Source organism: Mastigoproctus giganteus, chromosome 6 (genome assembly GCF_048544385.1).
Source record: "Mastigoproctus giganteus isolate SK-2022 chromosome 6, ASM4854438v1, whole genome shotgun sequence".
NCBI lineage: Eukaryota > Metazoa > Arthropoda > Arachnida > Uropygi > Thelyphonidae > Mastigoproctus > Mastigoproctus giganteus.
In genome coordinates, this window is record NC_143580.1 from 224,830,489 (window position 1) to 224,849,794 (window position 19,306).

At 36.1% G+C, this 19,306-nt stretch overlaps 1 protein-coding gene across 1 annotated transcript in view; it reads left to right on the forward strand.

Moving 5' to 3' along the window:
* Positions 1 to 19,306, forward strand: part of LOC150085034 (saccharopine dehydrogenase-like oxidoreductase) — an 85,885-nt gene that overhangs the window by 36,741 nt on the left and 29,838 nt on the right. The window contains exons 5-8 of the mRNA XM_090376744.1: positions 387 to 436; positions 5,107 to 5,249; positions 5,458 to 5,575; positions 10,705 to 10,824. Of these exons, the coding sequence (XP_090232870.1) occupies positions 387 to 436; positions 5,107 to 5,249; positions 5,458 to 5,575; positions 10,705 to 10,824 (431 nt within the window). The remainder of the gene's footprint in view (positions 1 to 386; positions 437 to 5,106; positions 5,250 to 5,457; positions 5,576 to 10,704; positions 10,825 to 19,306) is intronic.

Sequence of the window (19,306 nt, forward strand, 5' to 3'; positions counted from 1 at the left end):
TTAGATTTAACCCTGTTTGATTTCTCTCTGTGGGTTTCAAAGATTAAATTATCTCTTGCTATTACCACAATCCATCACTGAACTGACAGGATTACTGTCACTGTTGTCAAAGTAATTCCCAATATTCACCATAATGTACATAGGGGGAGAATTTAAATTTTGTCTGGATGTCTGCTGTATCATCTCAACATGGCATGCATGTTGAGCATACAAGTATTTCATTTGTTTCACTTTTGTGTGAAAAAAGTATTTTAAACATCCCTAGATGTCTTATAAGATGTCTGGAGTTTGAGCTATGTATTTATTCATTATGTAAAATTAAATATTTTACTAATGTGTATGAATTTAAATGCTATTATAAACTAATTATGCATTTAATATAATAGGAGACCTCAATTCTGTGGAAACGTATCTCAGATTTCATCCTGGTCCTAAGGTAAATATTTTTGTAACTCCTATAATTATTTTGCAGAAACACACACACACATAGAAATCTATTTCTGGAGAAATAGAAAAATAAATTCCCAATATTTATGATTAAAATCTGTAGCTTGTTACATCATTGATATATTATTACATATATTCCAGAGAATAATGAATGAAGAGGATTTCCCAAAGCTACGTAAAATCTATCCCGAAAATAAAATCCTAAATCCTGTAAGACTTCAGACCAATTGTTTTCGGATGCTCTTTTCAAAAAATTATTTGAAAAAATAATCTTGGACATCACCAACCTCATGGGAACACTGCTAAGGATCCAGGTAACACTAAATAACAAGCAGCAACTGGATGTCACTTTTTTTGATGTGGCAGCTGCATATGACTATCTATCCCAGTCCTCACAATTATTTTGCAGGATTTCCTCATTACGGGGAAATGCCCTTCACTTTTTAAAGAACACTCTTTGGCACAGACAAATTACAGTAACAAACAAACATGAGCTTTGCGTATCAGGTTGATAAAGGAGTCCCACAAGGTGGCATCTTGTTGGCCACATTTTGCCATAGCACTAGAGCCCTGCTTAGCTCTAACAATTCATCACATATGCAGATGACATTTTTTATTGCCTCAGAAGATCAGAAACTGACTATTACAACCAAGTGGCTAACACCAAAGTAAAAACTCCAAAACTATCTAGACTGTATTGGGCTACACTTAAATGGAAAACAAGGTGGTGAAAATGACCTTCACAAATAAAATTAAACTAAACAAAATAGATGTGAATGACATCTTGACTGCACTTTGCATACATTTGTAATAAAACATATGTATGTGGCACTCTCGATAACTAGGCAGGAGCTTATCAGCATTAGAGATCCCAGTCTGATGAAACAATATATCAACAGATTATGTTATTCCAATTCCCCTATATGCATTGCAAATCTGGTCTTCATCTCCTGAAAGCAGTATCAAGGCTTTCCTTGGGCTTGAATACTGGCTCCTTGAAGTGGCTAAACAGAATTTCAGCTAAGCCTTTTACCAGCTCAAGAGATGTATTATACTCCAATCTAGAGGTCACACCCTGGAGACAATCACCACGAGAAATATAATGATGCTCTCTCAGCTGGATTCACCGAAAGCCCGAGAGTGGATAATAACATCCCGCAAAAAACAGACAAGTTGTAGATAAGGAACCTCAACTCAGGGCTGCATTTACACAGTTGGATAGTCTAGGAAGATTCTTTCCAGCAAATGCTTTAAAGCTGTTTAATAGCCTAAGTATCAGCCCTGGAAAACTTTGCACAAGCAAATCATATAGAAAAGAAGTGCTTAAAAACTACCTGCAGATACAGCACCCTTATCTTCCAGATGCAAGCTGGTGGGCTTTAAGAATCATGATCTGATCATGAAATAGATTTCAAGATATATCCTACCTACCTGACTATTCCCACAGAAGAAACTGACGGCTAAAAACAGTAAAATGGACTTTCAAGTTATTTTGTATTATATTGTATCACTGTCATACCTGGACTTGTTGTTTCATGCTACATATATGCTGTTCAGCTACAAATATTTTTGCTTATGCAAATATGATGAATCTCCCACTGTGGGTCACTTCAGAAGATATTCTTTAAATGTAGCAGAAAAGTTTTACCCATTTATATTGTGGTAAGCTTTAAGCTGGTATTTCTAGCATTGTATAATCAAAATAACAGTTTTTTCACAAATATTGTATAAATCAAATAAGTATTAGATTTATTTTAAATTTGTATATAGTCTTATATTCTGTAGCATAATTGAATGTTTCTCCACCCCCTGGCCAGTAGCTGTAACTGGGTATTTCCTAGTAGAAATAAAGATAATAAAAATATACATTTCTAAAACTATTAGAAATCTTAAGTGTTATCTGGATTATCAGAAAGTTGTATTCTTCAAAGTAAAGCACTTTCAGCAACCTAAGACATCAAAGGCTGATATTTTTGGGATATCAGAGACATTGTGTCACACAGATAAGGAATTTGAATTTGGGGAGTACAATGTGTACAGAAAGGATACAGGGTAGGAAGGTTATGCTGTTGGTTAAACACTAAATCTAAGGCAGTGCATCCAGTTGACATAGGTGGGCAGTGTAATATTGAGTCAGTTTGGTGTGACATAAGCACTGGAAAAGCAAAAATTGAGAGTAGGAGTGTTATAGGCCTAATGACTGAGTACAATGAACAACTGCACAGAGGAATAGTCGGCCAGTAAATCAGATTGTCTTATAATGGGGGATTTTAACTTCACAGATATTGACTGGAACTTGTGGGTTGGTCACTGGCACACAAGCAAGACTTTTGTGCATTTATTGGATGATTGTTCTCTATGTAGAGCAGAATGTTTGAGAGGCAACCAGAGGAAGTAATTCCTCTGATTTACTAATGAAAACCCTTGATTTGATTAGCAGCAGTGATTATTCATGTATTAAGAATTTGCAGTTCAAGGAACCACTAGGTGGCAGTAATCACAATGTACTGATATGGAATTTACTTAAAGATGTAACTACCGTCAGGGGGAAAGGGAAGGGTTTGCTTTTGTAAAAGTGACTATAGTGGTTGTCTTCACCACAGTGGGTAGTATAGCTAGATGCATACCATTCACTTCAGGACCCTTACCCTATGTCAGCTACAAGGAGACTTGGCCAACAGCTCAAATTCATTTGTTTTGTTAACTATACTTCTGGAATTATTTATAAGCAGATTAATTTAAAAAAAAAAAAATTTAACTGCCTTTATTATATACATCCATTAAAACTGCTTCAGTTTCATTGGTTGGATTCCTTCCCATGCATGCTATATTGAGGACTCTTGCAAATTCTCAAGAGATTGGAAAACAAAGACATGCATCCTTGATGCATGTCTTTGTTTTCAATCAATTGCCTGCCCCTCCCCATTCCCAGTTGGCAGTTCCCTTAATATTCTTGACTTCAGTTAAAACTTATGCACTGCTTCTGTTCAAATAAACACTTATTAAATTTGTTTTGGAGTAAGGGCAGGCAAAGCTGCAAAAACTTCTCACCATTAGCCTTGCAGTCTTCTAACTCTAGCATTAGACAATTCTTATCACATGATCCTTCTGTTATGTAATGTTTTTTTTTTTTTGAACATGCAGTTAAATGGAAAATGATCTTAGTCATGATTAGTGAAAGCCATTGGGGGCTGACAACAGCCTATGTTACACTCAATTGTAAGAGTTCTACAGGAGAGTTTTCATAGTGGTAGTTGGGTTCTTTTGATATTTTTGTTTCTTTCTTCTATCTTATCTTAATTTAAACCATTAATTTGCAGTTTCTTAATCTTTAAATAAGACTTTATTCATTCAGAAGTGTGAGATTTCATGAATCTAAGTGATCAGCTTCCCATGCCTGAAGTTGTGCTATTGATTGGGCAACTGTGGACAAATGTTGTGCATCATTTTATCTGAGCAGTCTTCAAGAAACTTTCCTGTTATTTTTTTACATTACTGAAAAGCATATACTTATATTTCTTTGTGATATTAATGGATTTTCATTCTGTTTTCAATATTTTGAGGTGGTCTTGTTCCATGCTTTCTGTTATGAAACTATCATTTGTTTTTGACTTCAACATTTAAATCTTGTTTTTTATTCTCTCCATATTACCTAGATTTCTTTTGTTATAAGAACTTAGATGATACAGGGTTTGGTACAAGAGCTCTTATCTTGATATGCTTTTTATATTCCAGAAACTATTTTTCTTTAAAAAAAACACTGAAAAGTTGAATTTATTGTAACATGAATTTTCATAATTAACTGGTGACACTTTTGCTTTTCACAGTTAAAGGTTGATATGTAAAACTTCTTAGCAGAGATGGATATTGATGTGCCTCACTTTAATTTAATGGTTTCATTAAACAACATTGTTTTTAGGCCACAAAATCCATAATCTGTGCACTGAAGACACCACCCACAACTTGTCACATTCTGGTATGGAGTTATGGTAAGCAGCATAATTGATTCATACTTTTTTGAGGATGAGCAATGCAAAATAATAATGGTAAATCATGAAAGATAAGTATACAATTCAAAACTATTTTATTACAATTACCAAGAAATTAATATAACTAATTGTGATTTCAACAAAATGAAGTGACTTTTCATACCCCAAGAGCCACAGCAGCAATGTTGCATGAGGTGTTCACAAAAGTATTAATTTTATGTAGAAGAGACATAAATTGGCTGACACTCTGGATTTAATGGTACCAGATTCCTTCCTTTGGGGGCTACTTGAAGGGGAGGGTGTTCATTTGCAAGCTGTTGACATTAAATGATTCAAAACATAAGGACAAAAGTCAATGCCATAAGCATGAAAATCTTTTTTCCTCCTGTGATGAAGAAATCTTATTCTAAGAACACACCAATATGTAGCAAGTGAAGATGCTCATTTAACACACTAATTTTAATATTATAAAAAAATATTTTAGAATTTTCATTATTTTGGAAAATATAGCAAAATAATCTCTTCCTTCAGATCCTGTGTTTTAAAGGAATCCTGTTATGTATGAAATGTTTTTAAGCAGAACTTGAACCAGGTAATTGGATATTTAATTTGATTTTTTGTAACCAAATTTGAACTAGGTAATTTGAAAATATTTAATTTGTTTAAATAGGGATACAAGATAAACACTGGAACGTGGCAGTCTGCAATTCATGGTGTTTCTCATTTTTCTGAGCTTAAGAAGTTGAGAAAAGAATTAAATAAAGAAATCTTTAAGAAAGACATTCCAAAAAATAAATACCGTCTTGCACGTCGGTGAGTAATTTCCAAATTTTTAGAGTTCTAGCATATTTATCGAACTTTCAAATTTGAGTATTACCAAGATGTGTGATATGTAGATTTAAAATTATTCTAATTTATGAAGCCCTAAACTATTTCTTAAGTGTATACATTAAATATTTCTTCTGTTTATTGCTTGTTTTAATGTTATAGAAAAAAATAGTAAGTGACCATATTTTATTAGGTTTGCAGTTCACAAAAGTGAAGTAACTAACAAGTGGTGTCTTCCATTTCCTGGTAGTGACAAAACAGTTGCTCTTCGTAGTCAGTTGTATAATTATGAATTCTTTAATGAGAAACCAGTAAGTAACAGTGTATATTACTTAGTTAATAGTGTAAAGATAGCATAACTAATTCATTAAAATAGTGTAAAAAGACCTGAGGGTAATTGTGTAGTCAGATATGAAGTTCTCTGAGCTATGCAGAGGCTGCCAGGGGGTTTTGTCAATGATATACAGGAATTTTACCCAGCAGAGATAAGGAGGTAATTATCCCATTGTATAAGGCAATGGCCAGGGGCCACATTGAATACTGCATGCAGGTCTGGAGGCTTAATTTTAAGAAGGATGTAGATCTGTTTGAATGGGTGCAGAGAACAACAATGAGATTAGTGATAGGAAGAAAGGTTTTCTTATCAGGAAAGGCTTCATTTCAGTAAATTGCAATTGCCTAGGGACTAGGCATCTGTCTGCAAAGAGATCTAATTTCAGGTATTTAAGGATTTGAATGGATTGAGTAAGCTTAATGCTGATGGAATCTTTTCTCTCCCTCAGACAGAGAGGGAGAATAAATTCAAACTGAGGAAGGATAGTTGCAGAATGTGTGGAAATCTGCTTTCAGCCAGTGGATGGTTGATTTATTGGAACAAACTCCTATCTGGTGTTGTAGAGGTTGGTATTTTGAATTAAATTCAAGGAAGAACTAGACAAACTGTTAGAAGGGATGGACAGGTGATATGGGAAGTATTTTTCTATTTTTTTATGCTATATAAGCTTTCTTATCATTTTCCACTATTAATACTATACATCTGTTTTTAAACTATCATATTTAAATCTAAAAAAAATCCAATAACCCCAACCATTTAAAGAACAATTTTGATGACAATTTGAACTTCTTGAATATCATTGTCAAGTTTAAGGGATAGAGCCTATTAACAATCCCTTGCACAGTTGCTGTGATCCATGTGGATGGGGTGGGCTCTGTGCAAAACTTGACAATGATCCACAAATATTTTAAAATGGTTGGGATTATTGGAATGTTTTCAAGCTCTGTAAACCTGATTCTCTGCCCCCCCCTCATAAAAATTTATAGGTGCAGTGATTATCTAAAATGAACCTAAATTTTCTTGTTTTTTTTAAAAATAGATTTATCTAATAAAATCTCAATATTAATTGCACTTTTACTGTATATCAAAAACTTAATTTTAATCAAAAACAAAATAAAAAAAATTACTAATTCACAATTGGGTTGCCAGTTGTTATACCATCAGAGTACCTACCCACTCACTGTGGGGCTAGATAGCCCTGAATGGCTATCTAGCCCACATTTAAGCTGGCTCTCTGGGTGAAGCATTACTTAAGGTTTAATGAGATAGGTAACTTGAAGGAGTTCACAATGAGATATAAAATGCTGCCACACAACTTCAGTTGGTTTACTGTGTACAGAAATGATGCCATTGCACTAGCTTATATGACCATAAAATAACTCCAGTGGTGTCTGTTTCTTGTCAATCAGGTTTTTACTGATCTTTTCCTGCAGTAAATCTTATTCCATCACTTGATACTGTGATTCTGCTGTAGTAAAGTACACAGATCAAAAATATTACTATGTTCCAGTGGACTAGCAAAGAAATGTTACCACTACAGCAATTATAGCATATCTTTCTGTTTGAGCAACTTTCATGAGCCATTACATTTAAAGCCTTAAGTTTAAGCAGTGTTTTGCTTCTTAAGAAGCATGTGCACAAAGTGTTTTCTTGATCATGGAGAATGCACTTAAATGAAGTAAATTGTGAGAAATGCACCTGTCATGGTCAAGTTCACCATGGTGAAGGTAGATGATGCATGGCAAGTTACATACACAAGCAAAGCTAATTTTGCCCTGAAGATTAATAGGTTTCTAGGATATTGCAGACTGTTTACTGTTGCAACAGAACTTCTAAGGAAAACAGTGCTGTACATAACCAACAGGCAATGGTGACCAGACATGTATTAATGTTGGAAATAACAGAACAATAAGAAATATGGGAGTGCCTCCCATGGGCAGGAGCAGCAGTGCGTAGCATATGCTTCTTGGTTAGACTGGAGTTCGAGCCTGTGACCACCAAATACGGAGGATGTGGAAAGGTCACAGAATGACCACTGCATATCCCTGGAGCAATATGGCCTTAGTTGCTAATGCTTCTAAAAACCAAATAACAACAAGAAATATGGGTTTTTGAATTGGCAAGTAACATGGCAGCGGTCATTGCAGTTTCTTAACATAGGATTATCAAGCACTTGGATTGCACAATGATTAGGAGTTTGCAAGAACACAAATTAGACATTCATTAGTTCACCTTGTTAATTTTACTGTTTATCTGCATGTTTTTTATTCCTATGCTGCATGTTGGGAGACTTTCTCTACAAGATATGACATCATGAATTGGGAGGGGAGCATAATTAGTTGTCCATAGCTTTCAATTATATATGTATCATTAGTAAAGGCACATGATGCAAGAAAGCAAGCTAATATAGCATCAGCCAAATAAAAAAAAAAAACAAAAACCAAATCTAATTTCACCCATTCACTTGCTCCAACTGTTGTCTAGTTCTGCCTTGAACCTATTCAAGCTATCAACTTCTACAATAACAGATGGAGGTTTGTTCCAGCAATCAACCACACATTGGCTAAAGGCAAACTTCTGCAAATCTATCCTACAACTCTTTCCTCAATTTGAATTTATCCCCTCTCAGGTGATTATTCTGAGCAAGAGGAAGAATTCAATCAACATTGAGCATGCTCAAACCATTCAAGGTTCAAGGCTTTATACACCTCAATCAGATCACCTCGCAGGTACCTAGTCTCCAGACACTAATTTACAAAACTTAAAGCCTTTCTTCGTAAGAGCAACCTGTTGCTCCATTCACTAACCTTGCCCTTCTCTGCACTCGCTCCAGCAGCTCTACATCCTTCCTAAAATGAGGCCTCCAGACCTGTATACAGTACTCAAGGTGTGACCTGACCATTGCCTTATAAGGAGGTGATTATACAAGGGGATAATCACTTCCTTATCCCTGCTAGAAAAATTCCTGTATATCTTTGACAAGACATCATGAGCTCTTGCAGACTGCCTGCACAGTTACCCCAGGTCCTTTTCATTCTCTACCACTGTCAGTTTAGTACCACACAGTTGATACATTACTCTGGGGTTACTGCTTCCTATATGTAGTACTTTACATTTGTCAGTGTTGAACTTCAGTTGCCATCTCTCAGCCCATCTGCTCAACTTTTCTAGATCCTGTTGCAGCAGCGTACTGTCATTAACAACCTTGCCAACCTTGGTATCGTTTGCAAACTGACATTTAAGCCTGACATACCATCATTAATAAATACAGAAAACAATGTACCCAACACTGATCCCTGAGGAGCTCCATTAATGACATTAGTCCACAAAGAGCAGTGCCCATTGATTACCACTGTCTTCTCCCACTCAACCATCCCTTTTTATCCATAACAGCAATTTGCCTCCAATGCCAGACTTCTCCAATGTGTGCAGCAGTCTTCCATGTGTAACAGTATCAAAAGCCTTTCTAAGATCCAAATATGATATCAAAATTATTTTCTGCATCCAGTTCCTTTGTGACTACATAGTATCCAATCAAATTGGTCAGACAAGATATCCCCTTAACAAACCCATGCTGTGTCCTAGCTACTGGTTAAAGAAGCAGTGCACTAGATGATCCTGCATTGCTTCTTTAACCAGTGCCTCGATTAATTTCCCTGGAACAGAAGTTTAACAGGTCTGTAATTACCTGTCTCCCCCTTTGATCCTCCTTTGTGGATTGGAGTCACATTTGCACATCTCCAGTCCATGGGTACCTCCTGTGAGTCCAAGGAAGTTCTCAAAATTATGGCTGAGTTTGCTTACTTCCTTTGCTGCCTCCTTTATCATAACTGGATAGATACCATCCACCCCAGGTGCCTTATGTTTATCTTCCACAATTTCTCCTCTACTTTGCTCTTAGTTATTACAAAATCATCTAGCTCACTGCCAGAGTTTAATTCACCTCTGGCATTCCCCTCCCTGAATAACATTCTCATGTGTGAATGTAGATGCAAAATACTCATTTAGTTTGTTAGCTACCTGAGCAGGATCATCAACAATTGAACTAGTGTGTGTGTGTGTTAATAACAAAACTCTAGCATAAAGAGTATACAATTCACCCATAAATGTGAACAATGGAAATTGCAACATGATGCAGAATAGAGAACTATATTAGATGATTTGTGCTTCTGGCAGCAATGTTGAGTCATTTAGTGCAGAATGCTGTTGAAAGGGAGAATGAGAGGGTTAGCCATGACCTTATGGTAGCATTTGAATGTGCAAGACAGCAAAAGTTAAATAACCTATTGTTAACTGAAGACTATGTAGATGCTGTAGCAGTTAAGTCAAAGACCCTGTTCTCAAATATAAGTGTTTTTTTTTTTTTTTGTAAATGAGTTTGGATACTATTGTTTGGACAAGTTGATAGATGTGCAGTGAGTGTTATATTGTTGGATTAAGTTTTTTTTTTAAGACTACAAGTCATATTTTTGATCTCTTAATTACATTTATTAGGTATTCAAACAGCCATTAGTAAACCATATATTCAGGGAGTGCCATATTGTTTGTTTGTCAGTAGAATTGAATTTAGGAAGTACTATTAATGTCTCTTTCCTTTGTATGGTTGGATTCTCTGTGCTTAGTTGCAGTTTTGTTCTGAGAGAACTTGAAGTTATAAAGTGTTATTCCCAAGAAATATGTATATCATCCTCGTTTGAGAAGTTTTCCCCGGTATGTTCAGAATATGAATGCCAGTAAACAGAATAAGATGGTATTTAAGTGTCATCTTATTTCTCTAACCTTGTTGATATAATATAGAAAGTTGTACTCCCTTTTCCCAAATTGGATCAAAGATCACTGTCTTTAAATGGTAATTATCACATAACAAGATATTTAGTGAAATGAAACTCAAGAATCATTAGAGTATCTTTCTACTTGCTAGATATTAACAGAGATTAACACTTGTAAATTTAATTTTTTTGTAAAGCATTGATCATATTTTATGGATTTTTGTAATTGCTAATTGAATAGCAATTTGCACTACTTGTTTATTAATTACTTTTACCTCCTATTTAATTCTGAAATCTTATTTACAGCATAATAGTGAATATGCCTTTTTCATTTCAGTTGCAGATCCAGACATATCTTTGTTTGCCTTCATTATTTATTACTATTATGACCATATTTATGGCTGCAGTGTTTGCTGGTATGGCTTCTTTTAAATTAGGAAGGAAACTGTTAGGGAAGGTAATTATTTTTCTCATTTAGGAAAGTTATTATATTTGATTGTTTTTTTGCAAAGAATTAGTCCTTTCTCCAAATTGAAATAATTTTAAGTTTAAATTTGGCAGATAATTTTGAAAATGGTAAAATGATAAAAGATATTTTTGAAAATAAAAAAAAGGTAAAATGGTAACCAAAAAAAGGTGAAAAGGTAAATTTCACCTTTTTTTTTGTTTTGGTTGTATATATCAAAAAAGAAATAACAAAAATTAATAATGCATTTTTATTTACGTTAAAATTAACAAAGAAAACAGTTTTTAAAAAAATGCAGTGTGTGTGTGTGCACACAATTTTTAATCTAATTTCATTTGCACAGTTTGTTTTTTGCATTCTTAATTACAGCACAGACATCAAATGCAGTAGTTTCCCTATAAATGTTACTGCAGACTAAAACATTCTCTATGTTCAACCCTTTTCTAATTTAAACCTACTAAGGTATTGAGAACAGCCAGTCTTTTTGCAAAAAAAAAAAACTTAAGTCAGTTTCACATTTAACAAATAACTTAAATATAAATGCTAGGTTAAAATAAATATTACTGTAGATTGCATCATTTTGTAGGTTTTACCTAGCTCTCATAAGCTATATTTATTTTTTTTCCACTCTCTCTATCTCTCCAGGGCTTGCTTATAACTAAGTACATGAACTAGCTGATGTTTCCACTAACAATGCATCTTTGAATATATATTACCAGAAGAAAAAGGTGTTCTAATAGCTGAAAATTAATATTTATTTCAATTACTATATCTGTGTTAAATAAACTGTCTATATTTACACAGGTTTTTTGATTCAAATGAATCTCTCTCCATATGAGAATACAAAATATTTGGCACACCCTTGCTCTTCTACAAAGCTAACAAACTATAGATGGAAAGTAGACTTTTATGGAAATATGTAATAGGGGATTGAAGAGGGACATCTTTATTCCATAGAACAGCATTTCTTAAAGTGAGATCTTCAGACTCCTAGGGGACTGCACAGCTGTTTACAGAGATCCATGAGTAACATCATTTAAAAAAAAACTTAATACTTTTTAAATTTCATGTGAATTAAAATCTAAATTTAAGCAAACTCTGCAAAATATTTTTGTAAACATTAAAATAGTTTTCTGTTTTAGGTAACACAATATATAGTAATAGTATTTACTGTTCTTCAAATCATTCATTACAAAATAGAATTGCTAAATATTGAAGTAAAAATATTCTAATATAAATATAATTGGTGGTAGATGACTCATCAACTGGTGCAATACCACCACTTTGCTTATTTGGAGGCTTGAAGTGGTGGAACCCATGTTTAGTCTGCAGAGCTAAGTTCTGGTCAGTCCTTCCCCATCTCTTCCATCATGCAGTATGATTGATGTCTTTTGTAGTTATGAACACCATGGCAAGATCCAAACTTCCTTACATTTCGAGGGTACAGCTCTAAAACTGTTTGCAGGCTGGCACTAGTTAGGTGTAGTGTGTTTAGTGTCAAACGGCACCAGGGGTTCCCCCCATCTCCACGTAGTATACATTGTGGGTGTGGAACAGAACACTGTCAATGCCAGAGGTTTAAAAGTGTAATGGGTTTTGTATTGTGTAGTGTCGTGTACCGTTGTTCCTCTGGTCATTTAGCCGCTGGGCTAGTTAGGTACAAAAGTGTAAAGTGTATTCATGTCTAGCGGCACCGGGGGGTTTCCCCCAACTCTGCGTTGCTTTCATTGTAGGTGTAACAGTTCACTGTAAAGGCCAAAGATTTAAGTGTATGGATTTTGTAAGTGTAGTATTGTGTATCATTGTTTGTCTGGCCATTTAGCTGCTAGACCCCTGCTGGGGCTCAACATTGTCCACACTTAGCCTCGTGGAGGCAGACCAGGTACCCAGTAGCTCTCTAGGAGGCTTCCGGATTAGCTAGTGTATAATCTTGCTACCTCTACTGCCGACCGGGCTAGCCAGGTGGGTAAAGTGCCTGCCTGGCAACCCAAAGGCTGCAGGTTCGAATCCTGCCTCTGGCTCGCTGTAAGATTCCTTTTGCCTCAAAGGTGGTACTTGTGCATATGTCCATTCCAATTACTACTGACCTCACACAGATTGTTTATTTACTTACCAGAATACTGGACAATCCTAACCACACAGCCAACATGCTTGATCTCTTTCTCACAAACAACCTTTCTAAGTCAAAGTGAATGGTCCTTTAGGCACCTCAGATCACAACTTGGAGATTGTATGTTTTCCAATGGAGCCTTTATCTCATGGTTATTCTTAACCTCTTGTTTGGCATTACAAGAATGCAAAAATGGGATGACCTGCAAGATTTTCTTTTCCTTGGTTGGATTACTGTTTAAAAACTTCTGATGTCAACATTTGCTCAGATTGTGTCAGTGAAATTATTCTTGTAGGAATGGAATCCTTTATTCCATACTCCACTTTAAAATCTTGTCCTTTATCTAAACCTTGGTTTTCCAATAAATGTGCTAAGGCTGATCATGAGAATGTTGCATATCGTAATTTGCTTTTTCCAATTCATCATTTTCTGCCTACACCAAAGCTCACCACAATTGTAAAGCAGTTAATTAATGTAAACGAGATTTTGAACAGGCTAAGAGTAGAAAACTTGCTTCCTGCCCTAATGGTAGCTGAGCATTCTGGTCTCTTGCCAAAGCTATTGGCTGCAACTTTTTCCCATCTCTGCTCCCACCGCTATCAAAACCAGATGGTTATGTTGTCACTTCAGCCAAGGATAAAGCTGACCTAATGCGAAAATTTATTTTTATTTTGTTACACAGAGCATTAATAAAACTACAATAAATAAATTAGCTTTCGGCTGGGTGGCAGCCTTCATCGGATTAAAATACTTGAATGGCAGTTGGAATAGAGATGCACTGCCAGGATGGTGCGTGAGGCACGTGGTTAATTATTTGTTGTTTGTGGCTGTGACGTATGGTGGTGACGTGGCCAGCGTTTGTCTATGGATAGAATTACTGACTCTGTGATGGGGTTAACTTGACAACCACTGTTCCTGTTCAAAGCGGTGTCCGAGCATTTTATATTTAGCGATTCCAACCAGGTACGCCTCAGGTAATGGTGGGACCTGTCCACAACCACGACATTGCAGTGTGGGTCGATGACAGCAGATCTACCGATCTACTGTGACAGGTTGTCACAACCTGTCACAGTAGATCGGTAGATCTGCTGTCACAGCAGATCGGTAGAATCCTAAGATCACATGGGATAAAGTGCATCCAACTCCCAGGCAAGAAACTGCATTCTCTCCTTTCCAACATAAAAACACCTGTCCCCACCCTTCTACAGAGTGGTTTGGTCTATCGCATCTCTTGCCGTGACTGCACGAGCTGCTACTTTGGAGAGACTGGACGTCGACTCGAGAAACGTCTCTCAGAACATAAAAGGGCGATCCGTTTGGCAGATGTAGAACACTCAGCTATCGCCGAGCATGTCTGGACAACCCACCACGACATCGACCCACACTGCGATGTCGTGGTTGTGGACAGGTCCCGCCATTACCTGAGGCGTACCTGGTTGGAATCGCTAAATATAAAATGCTTGGACACCGCTTTGAACAGGAACAGTGGTTGTCAAGTTAACCCCATCACAGAGTCAGTAATTCTATCCATAGACAAACGCTGGCCACGTCACCACCATACGTCACAGCCACAAACATCAACGAACAATTAACCACGTGCCTCACGCACCATCCTGGCAGTGCATCTCTATTCCAACTGCCATTCAAGTATTTTAATCCGATGAAGGCTGCCACCCAGCCGAAAGCTAATTTATTTATTGTAGTTTTATTAATGCTCTGTGTAACAAAATAAAAATAAATTTTCGCATTATGAATCCAGAGCACGTAGGCCTGTTTTATTATAAAGCTGACCTACTAGCATCCCATTTTTCTTCCAACCTGTGTATTAATGATCTTGATAAAATATGCTCCATTCAGTGCCTCCTGTTTCATCCCTCAAAAGGATGTCAAAGATTGATTAATCTTGATGCTGAGAAAACTCCAGGTCCTGATGGTATTTCTCCACTTGTTCTCAAAACCTGTGCTCCTGAACTTGCTCCTGTTCTTTGCTGCCTTTTTTTTCACTTTCTTATTGCAAAGGTGTTTTTCCTTCTGCTTGGAAATTTGCTCATATCCACCAGTTCCTAAAGGTGACAAATCACTCCCATCCAATTATCATCCCATTGCAATTACTTCTACTCTTTCTAAATAATAAGAAATCAATTAACCGCCAACTCTTAAACTATCTAGACATCTTCAGCCTGATCAGCAATTGCCAGTATGGATTCAGTCAGTGTTGATCCCCTGGTGATATTCTGCTTATGTGTTACCCATTTATTCTATGGAAAAGTTCGGTGAAACAAAAACAGTTGCTCTTGACATCTCAAAGGCTTTCGATCGTGTTTATCATAAAGGTCTTCTAAACAAGCTTCCATCTTATGGTTTGCTAACTGTTTTTTGTAATTGGTTATCCAGTTTTCACTCTGACCACTCACTGAGGGAGATATAGATGTCTGTCTTTTAACTTTTCCACTAATGCTGTGTCCTCCAAGGTTCAGTTCTTTCCCCCACTTTTCCTCTTGTATATTGACCTTCCATTGACTGGAAATCCTATCCATAGTTTTGTTGATGATAACACATTGCATTCCAGTTTGAGAGAACTTGCCCTGCTTAATCAGCTTCAACTTCTCAAATATCTGCTACCAATTCCTTAAATGCTGATCTCCAGGTAATTCTCCAGTGGGGCAAAGACAACTTAGTTGATTTCAGTCCTAAAACTCAGTCCTGTCTTATCTTGCAAAAAGATTCTTCTGCTCTTTATGTGTAACTTTTTATGACACTCAGATTTCTAAGCAAGGTGATATCTCTTTTGGGAATTACCCTGACTTCTAATCTCTTGACACAAGCACATTACAAATATTGCTTCCTCTGCATCTAAAAAAACTGGGTTTTCTCTTTCGCTCTCAGCCGTTACTTTTCTTCCATACAGTTGTTCACTCTGTACAAATTGCAAATCTGCCTTATCATGGGATATTGTTCCCACATCTGGGGCAGTGCCCCCAAAACTTCTCTCAGGCTTCTAGATTCCATTCAGAAGAGGGCAGTTAGGTTAATGACTCATCTAACAGTCTCCCCACTCTTTCATAGATGTTCTGTTTCTGCTGCATGCCTTTTCTACAGACACTTCCATGGGCACTGTTCTTCTGAATTGGCTTCTATAATTCTGACTCTGTTTTTCAAAACAGTCTAAACACATTCTGCCACCAGCCAACATCCATTTACTGTCCAACTTAACTCACAGAACAAACTTCATATTCCTTGTTTATTCCTTCAACTGCTGTTTTCTGGAACAACCTTTCTTCATACATATTTGCTGAAAATTAGTCTACAGAAGTTTAATGTCAACAAATATCTTTCTTCTCAACCTCCAACCTATGCACGGTACTAGGTACTATAGGCTCTAATACCTCGTTTGGGGGTTTCATAAAAAAAATTATTTTAATCTGTGGTAATAAATATCTCTTCATGGACAATCTCCCCTCTCCCCCAAATAAGAAATATAGGCAGGCATCTGCAAAGAAAAATTAAATGAAAAAGGGGTAATCAGACTAAAGTTTAGCAACTGCTGCTGTAGAAATTAATTCTGAACCAAATTAAGAATTATTGAGGGTAACTTTTTATTATTTCATGGAAATTTATCAATACATGACCCCCTATATTTTCATCCTCAACAAATTAAATTTATAGCTCTCTTCAGGGCAGGATTAATCATTGGGCGAGGCATGGTGCATGCCCCCCCCAGTCTTTGTGACCCTAGTTTGCTTGGTTTTTGTATAAAATTAATACCTCACTTACTGTGGACTGCGGAACCCACGTGCAGTTGTGCATAAAACGTTTTATGAAAGTTGGAGCAGTGACAGATGAAGGACCCAGGGTTCTTCTGTACGGACTGTTCTTCTTCATCGAACCGATGGTGACAGGGTTCGTCCACTTGGAATTGGTCAGTGAATGGTTAATGCCACAGTTGCAGGAGGATATTGCAGATGATTTATCAAACAAGATGGTGCCCCTCCACATTTTTGTAATTAAGTGAAGTCATACCTGAGTGAACATCTTCCTCAGCATTAGATTGTAAGGAGCACTTTTTTATCCCTGTCCAATCTGTGTAGTGTGTTTGATAAGCTAGTAGCCTGAATTCACTCTGTTAATAGATAGTTATTATTGGTTTATGAATTTTATGGACAAAACTAATTTCAATTAGGGTAATTTTTGTAGTGACTGTTTACTTAGAATCATCTTAGCAGCAATTTCTAAATGCAGAAATCACTGCATGGATAATTTCTAAGTGTGGTGGCATTTTTTATACTTTATTCTATTCATTTATTTGCTTTGAAACATAAGTGCATATTTTATTTTTTTGTGTGTGAATTTTGAACATCAATAAATTTGTGTTAAAGTTTTGTTTATATTATTATAGTTATAATATGAAGATAGAGCTAAAACAAAAATGAACAAAGAGGTATGGTGCTCTGTCTAACTTCTCCAACATTAGTGAAGTTAGAATGCAGAGCACCATATAATGTCACCCACAATGAGTGGTTACAGAGAAACTGGATATTTAATTACAAACAAAACTTGGCAGTAGTCTGTAAAGTCAAAGCTTCTTTAGATGACCTTAATGCCAAATGTGTTCAGAAGCCTTTGAAATATCAAGAGTAACTGCTTGAGTTTCACCAAATATTTTCCATTAAATGTGTCCATGGCTGGGTAAGATAACCCAGTATGATCACCAGTGCGTCAACACTGATGGAAACCATATTGGTGATCATTGATTGGATGGAAAGTTTCCAGATAGTTCAGGAGTTGGTGGTTAATAGATTTCTCTATTACTTTAGAAAGAGTAAAGGTAAAGTGAACTAGGGGTAAGAACCAGTGCATGTATTCTTGCATGTACACCAGTGCCAGGAGTATAGTAAATAAATTTGAAGTGCTGGTCAAGACTTCAAATGCATACATTGTTGTAGTTTCAGAGATGTCATCACTCAGATATAAGAGATGCAGAATTTGAATATGGGGAGTACAATGTATATAGAATGGATGGACAGAATAGGTGGTGAAGAGTTATGCTCTTAGTTAAGAAGCACAAAATCTAAGGCAGTATATCCAGTTGACATGGATGGCCAGTGCAATGTTGAGTCAGTTTGGTATGACTAAGCACTGGGAAGGCAAAAATGAAGAGTGTTATAGGCCTAATGACTGAGTACAGCTGTATAGAGAAATAGTGGGCCAGTAAATCAGAATGTCTTATAATGGAAGATTTTAACTTCCCAGATAATTTGGGTTATTCAATAAATTGTTAATTTTATTATATATTGTTAATTTATTGGATAACTGTTTTCTACAGCAGAATGTTTGAGAGGCAACCAGAGGGAGTAATACTCTTGATCTGATTATCAGCAGTGATTATTTATGCATTAAGAATCTGCAGATAGAGGAACCACTAGGTGGCAGTGATCCCAGTGTACTGATGTGGGATTTACTTAAAGATGCAACTACTGTCAGGGTAAAGAGAAGGCCTTTTGTTTTTGTAAAGTGACTATGGTGGTAGAATTTTTTTTTTTTTTTTTTTTTTTTTTAATTCTATACAGTGGAACCAACTGATGTTAGCATTGACAAATGCTAAATGAGAAGTGTTCAAGGAAATAACCAGTAGAAACTACCAGACTTTTCATATCAACTAAGCAATACTGTTAAAGGTATAGGCCTAAATGGATGCAAGATGAACTGATGAAACTTGTGGCAGAGAAGAAAAGTACATGGGATACATGTAAATTATTGGGTGACACAGAAGCCTATGGTAGATATAAATTAGTCTGTAATCAAGTTATGAAGGTCAGGCAAGTGAAGGCAGATTACGAGAAATCTTTGGCATGCAAAGACTTGTTTACTAAAGGAAGGGAATGAATCAATAGTCCATTCAATATTGATGGTTTGACTGTTGATAATGTTCATATGGCTGACAAACTGATAAGTATTTGCATCTATATTCACACATGAATTCTTTAGGAAAGGAGATTCCAGAAGTTTATCAAGTTGTAACAGGGAGCTAAATCATTTTTATAATAACTGAGAGGAAAGTGGACGAAAAATTGTTGAAGTTAAATGTATGAAAGGCACCTTAGGCAGATGGATCTATCCACTTATATTAATGGAGGTAGCAAAGAAAGTAAGCAAACCCTTAGCCATAATTATGAGAGCTTTCTTGAATTCAGGTGAAAGTCCCTGCAGGCTGGAGATGTTTGAATGTATCTCCAATTCACAAGGGGAATCAAGGAGTGACGAGTAATTACTGACATGTTAGTTGAACTTTGGTTCTAGCGAAAATAACGTAGTCACTGGTAAAAGAAGTAATGCAGGATCATTTAGACAAGGCCACAATTATAT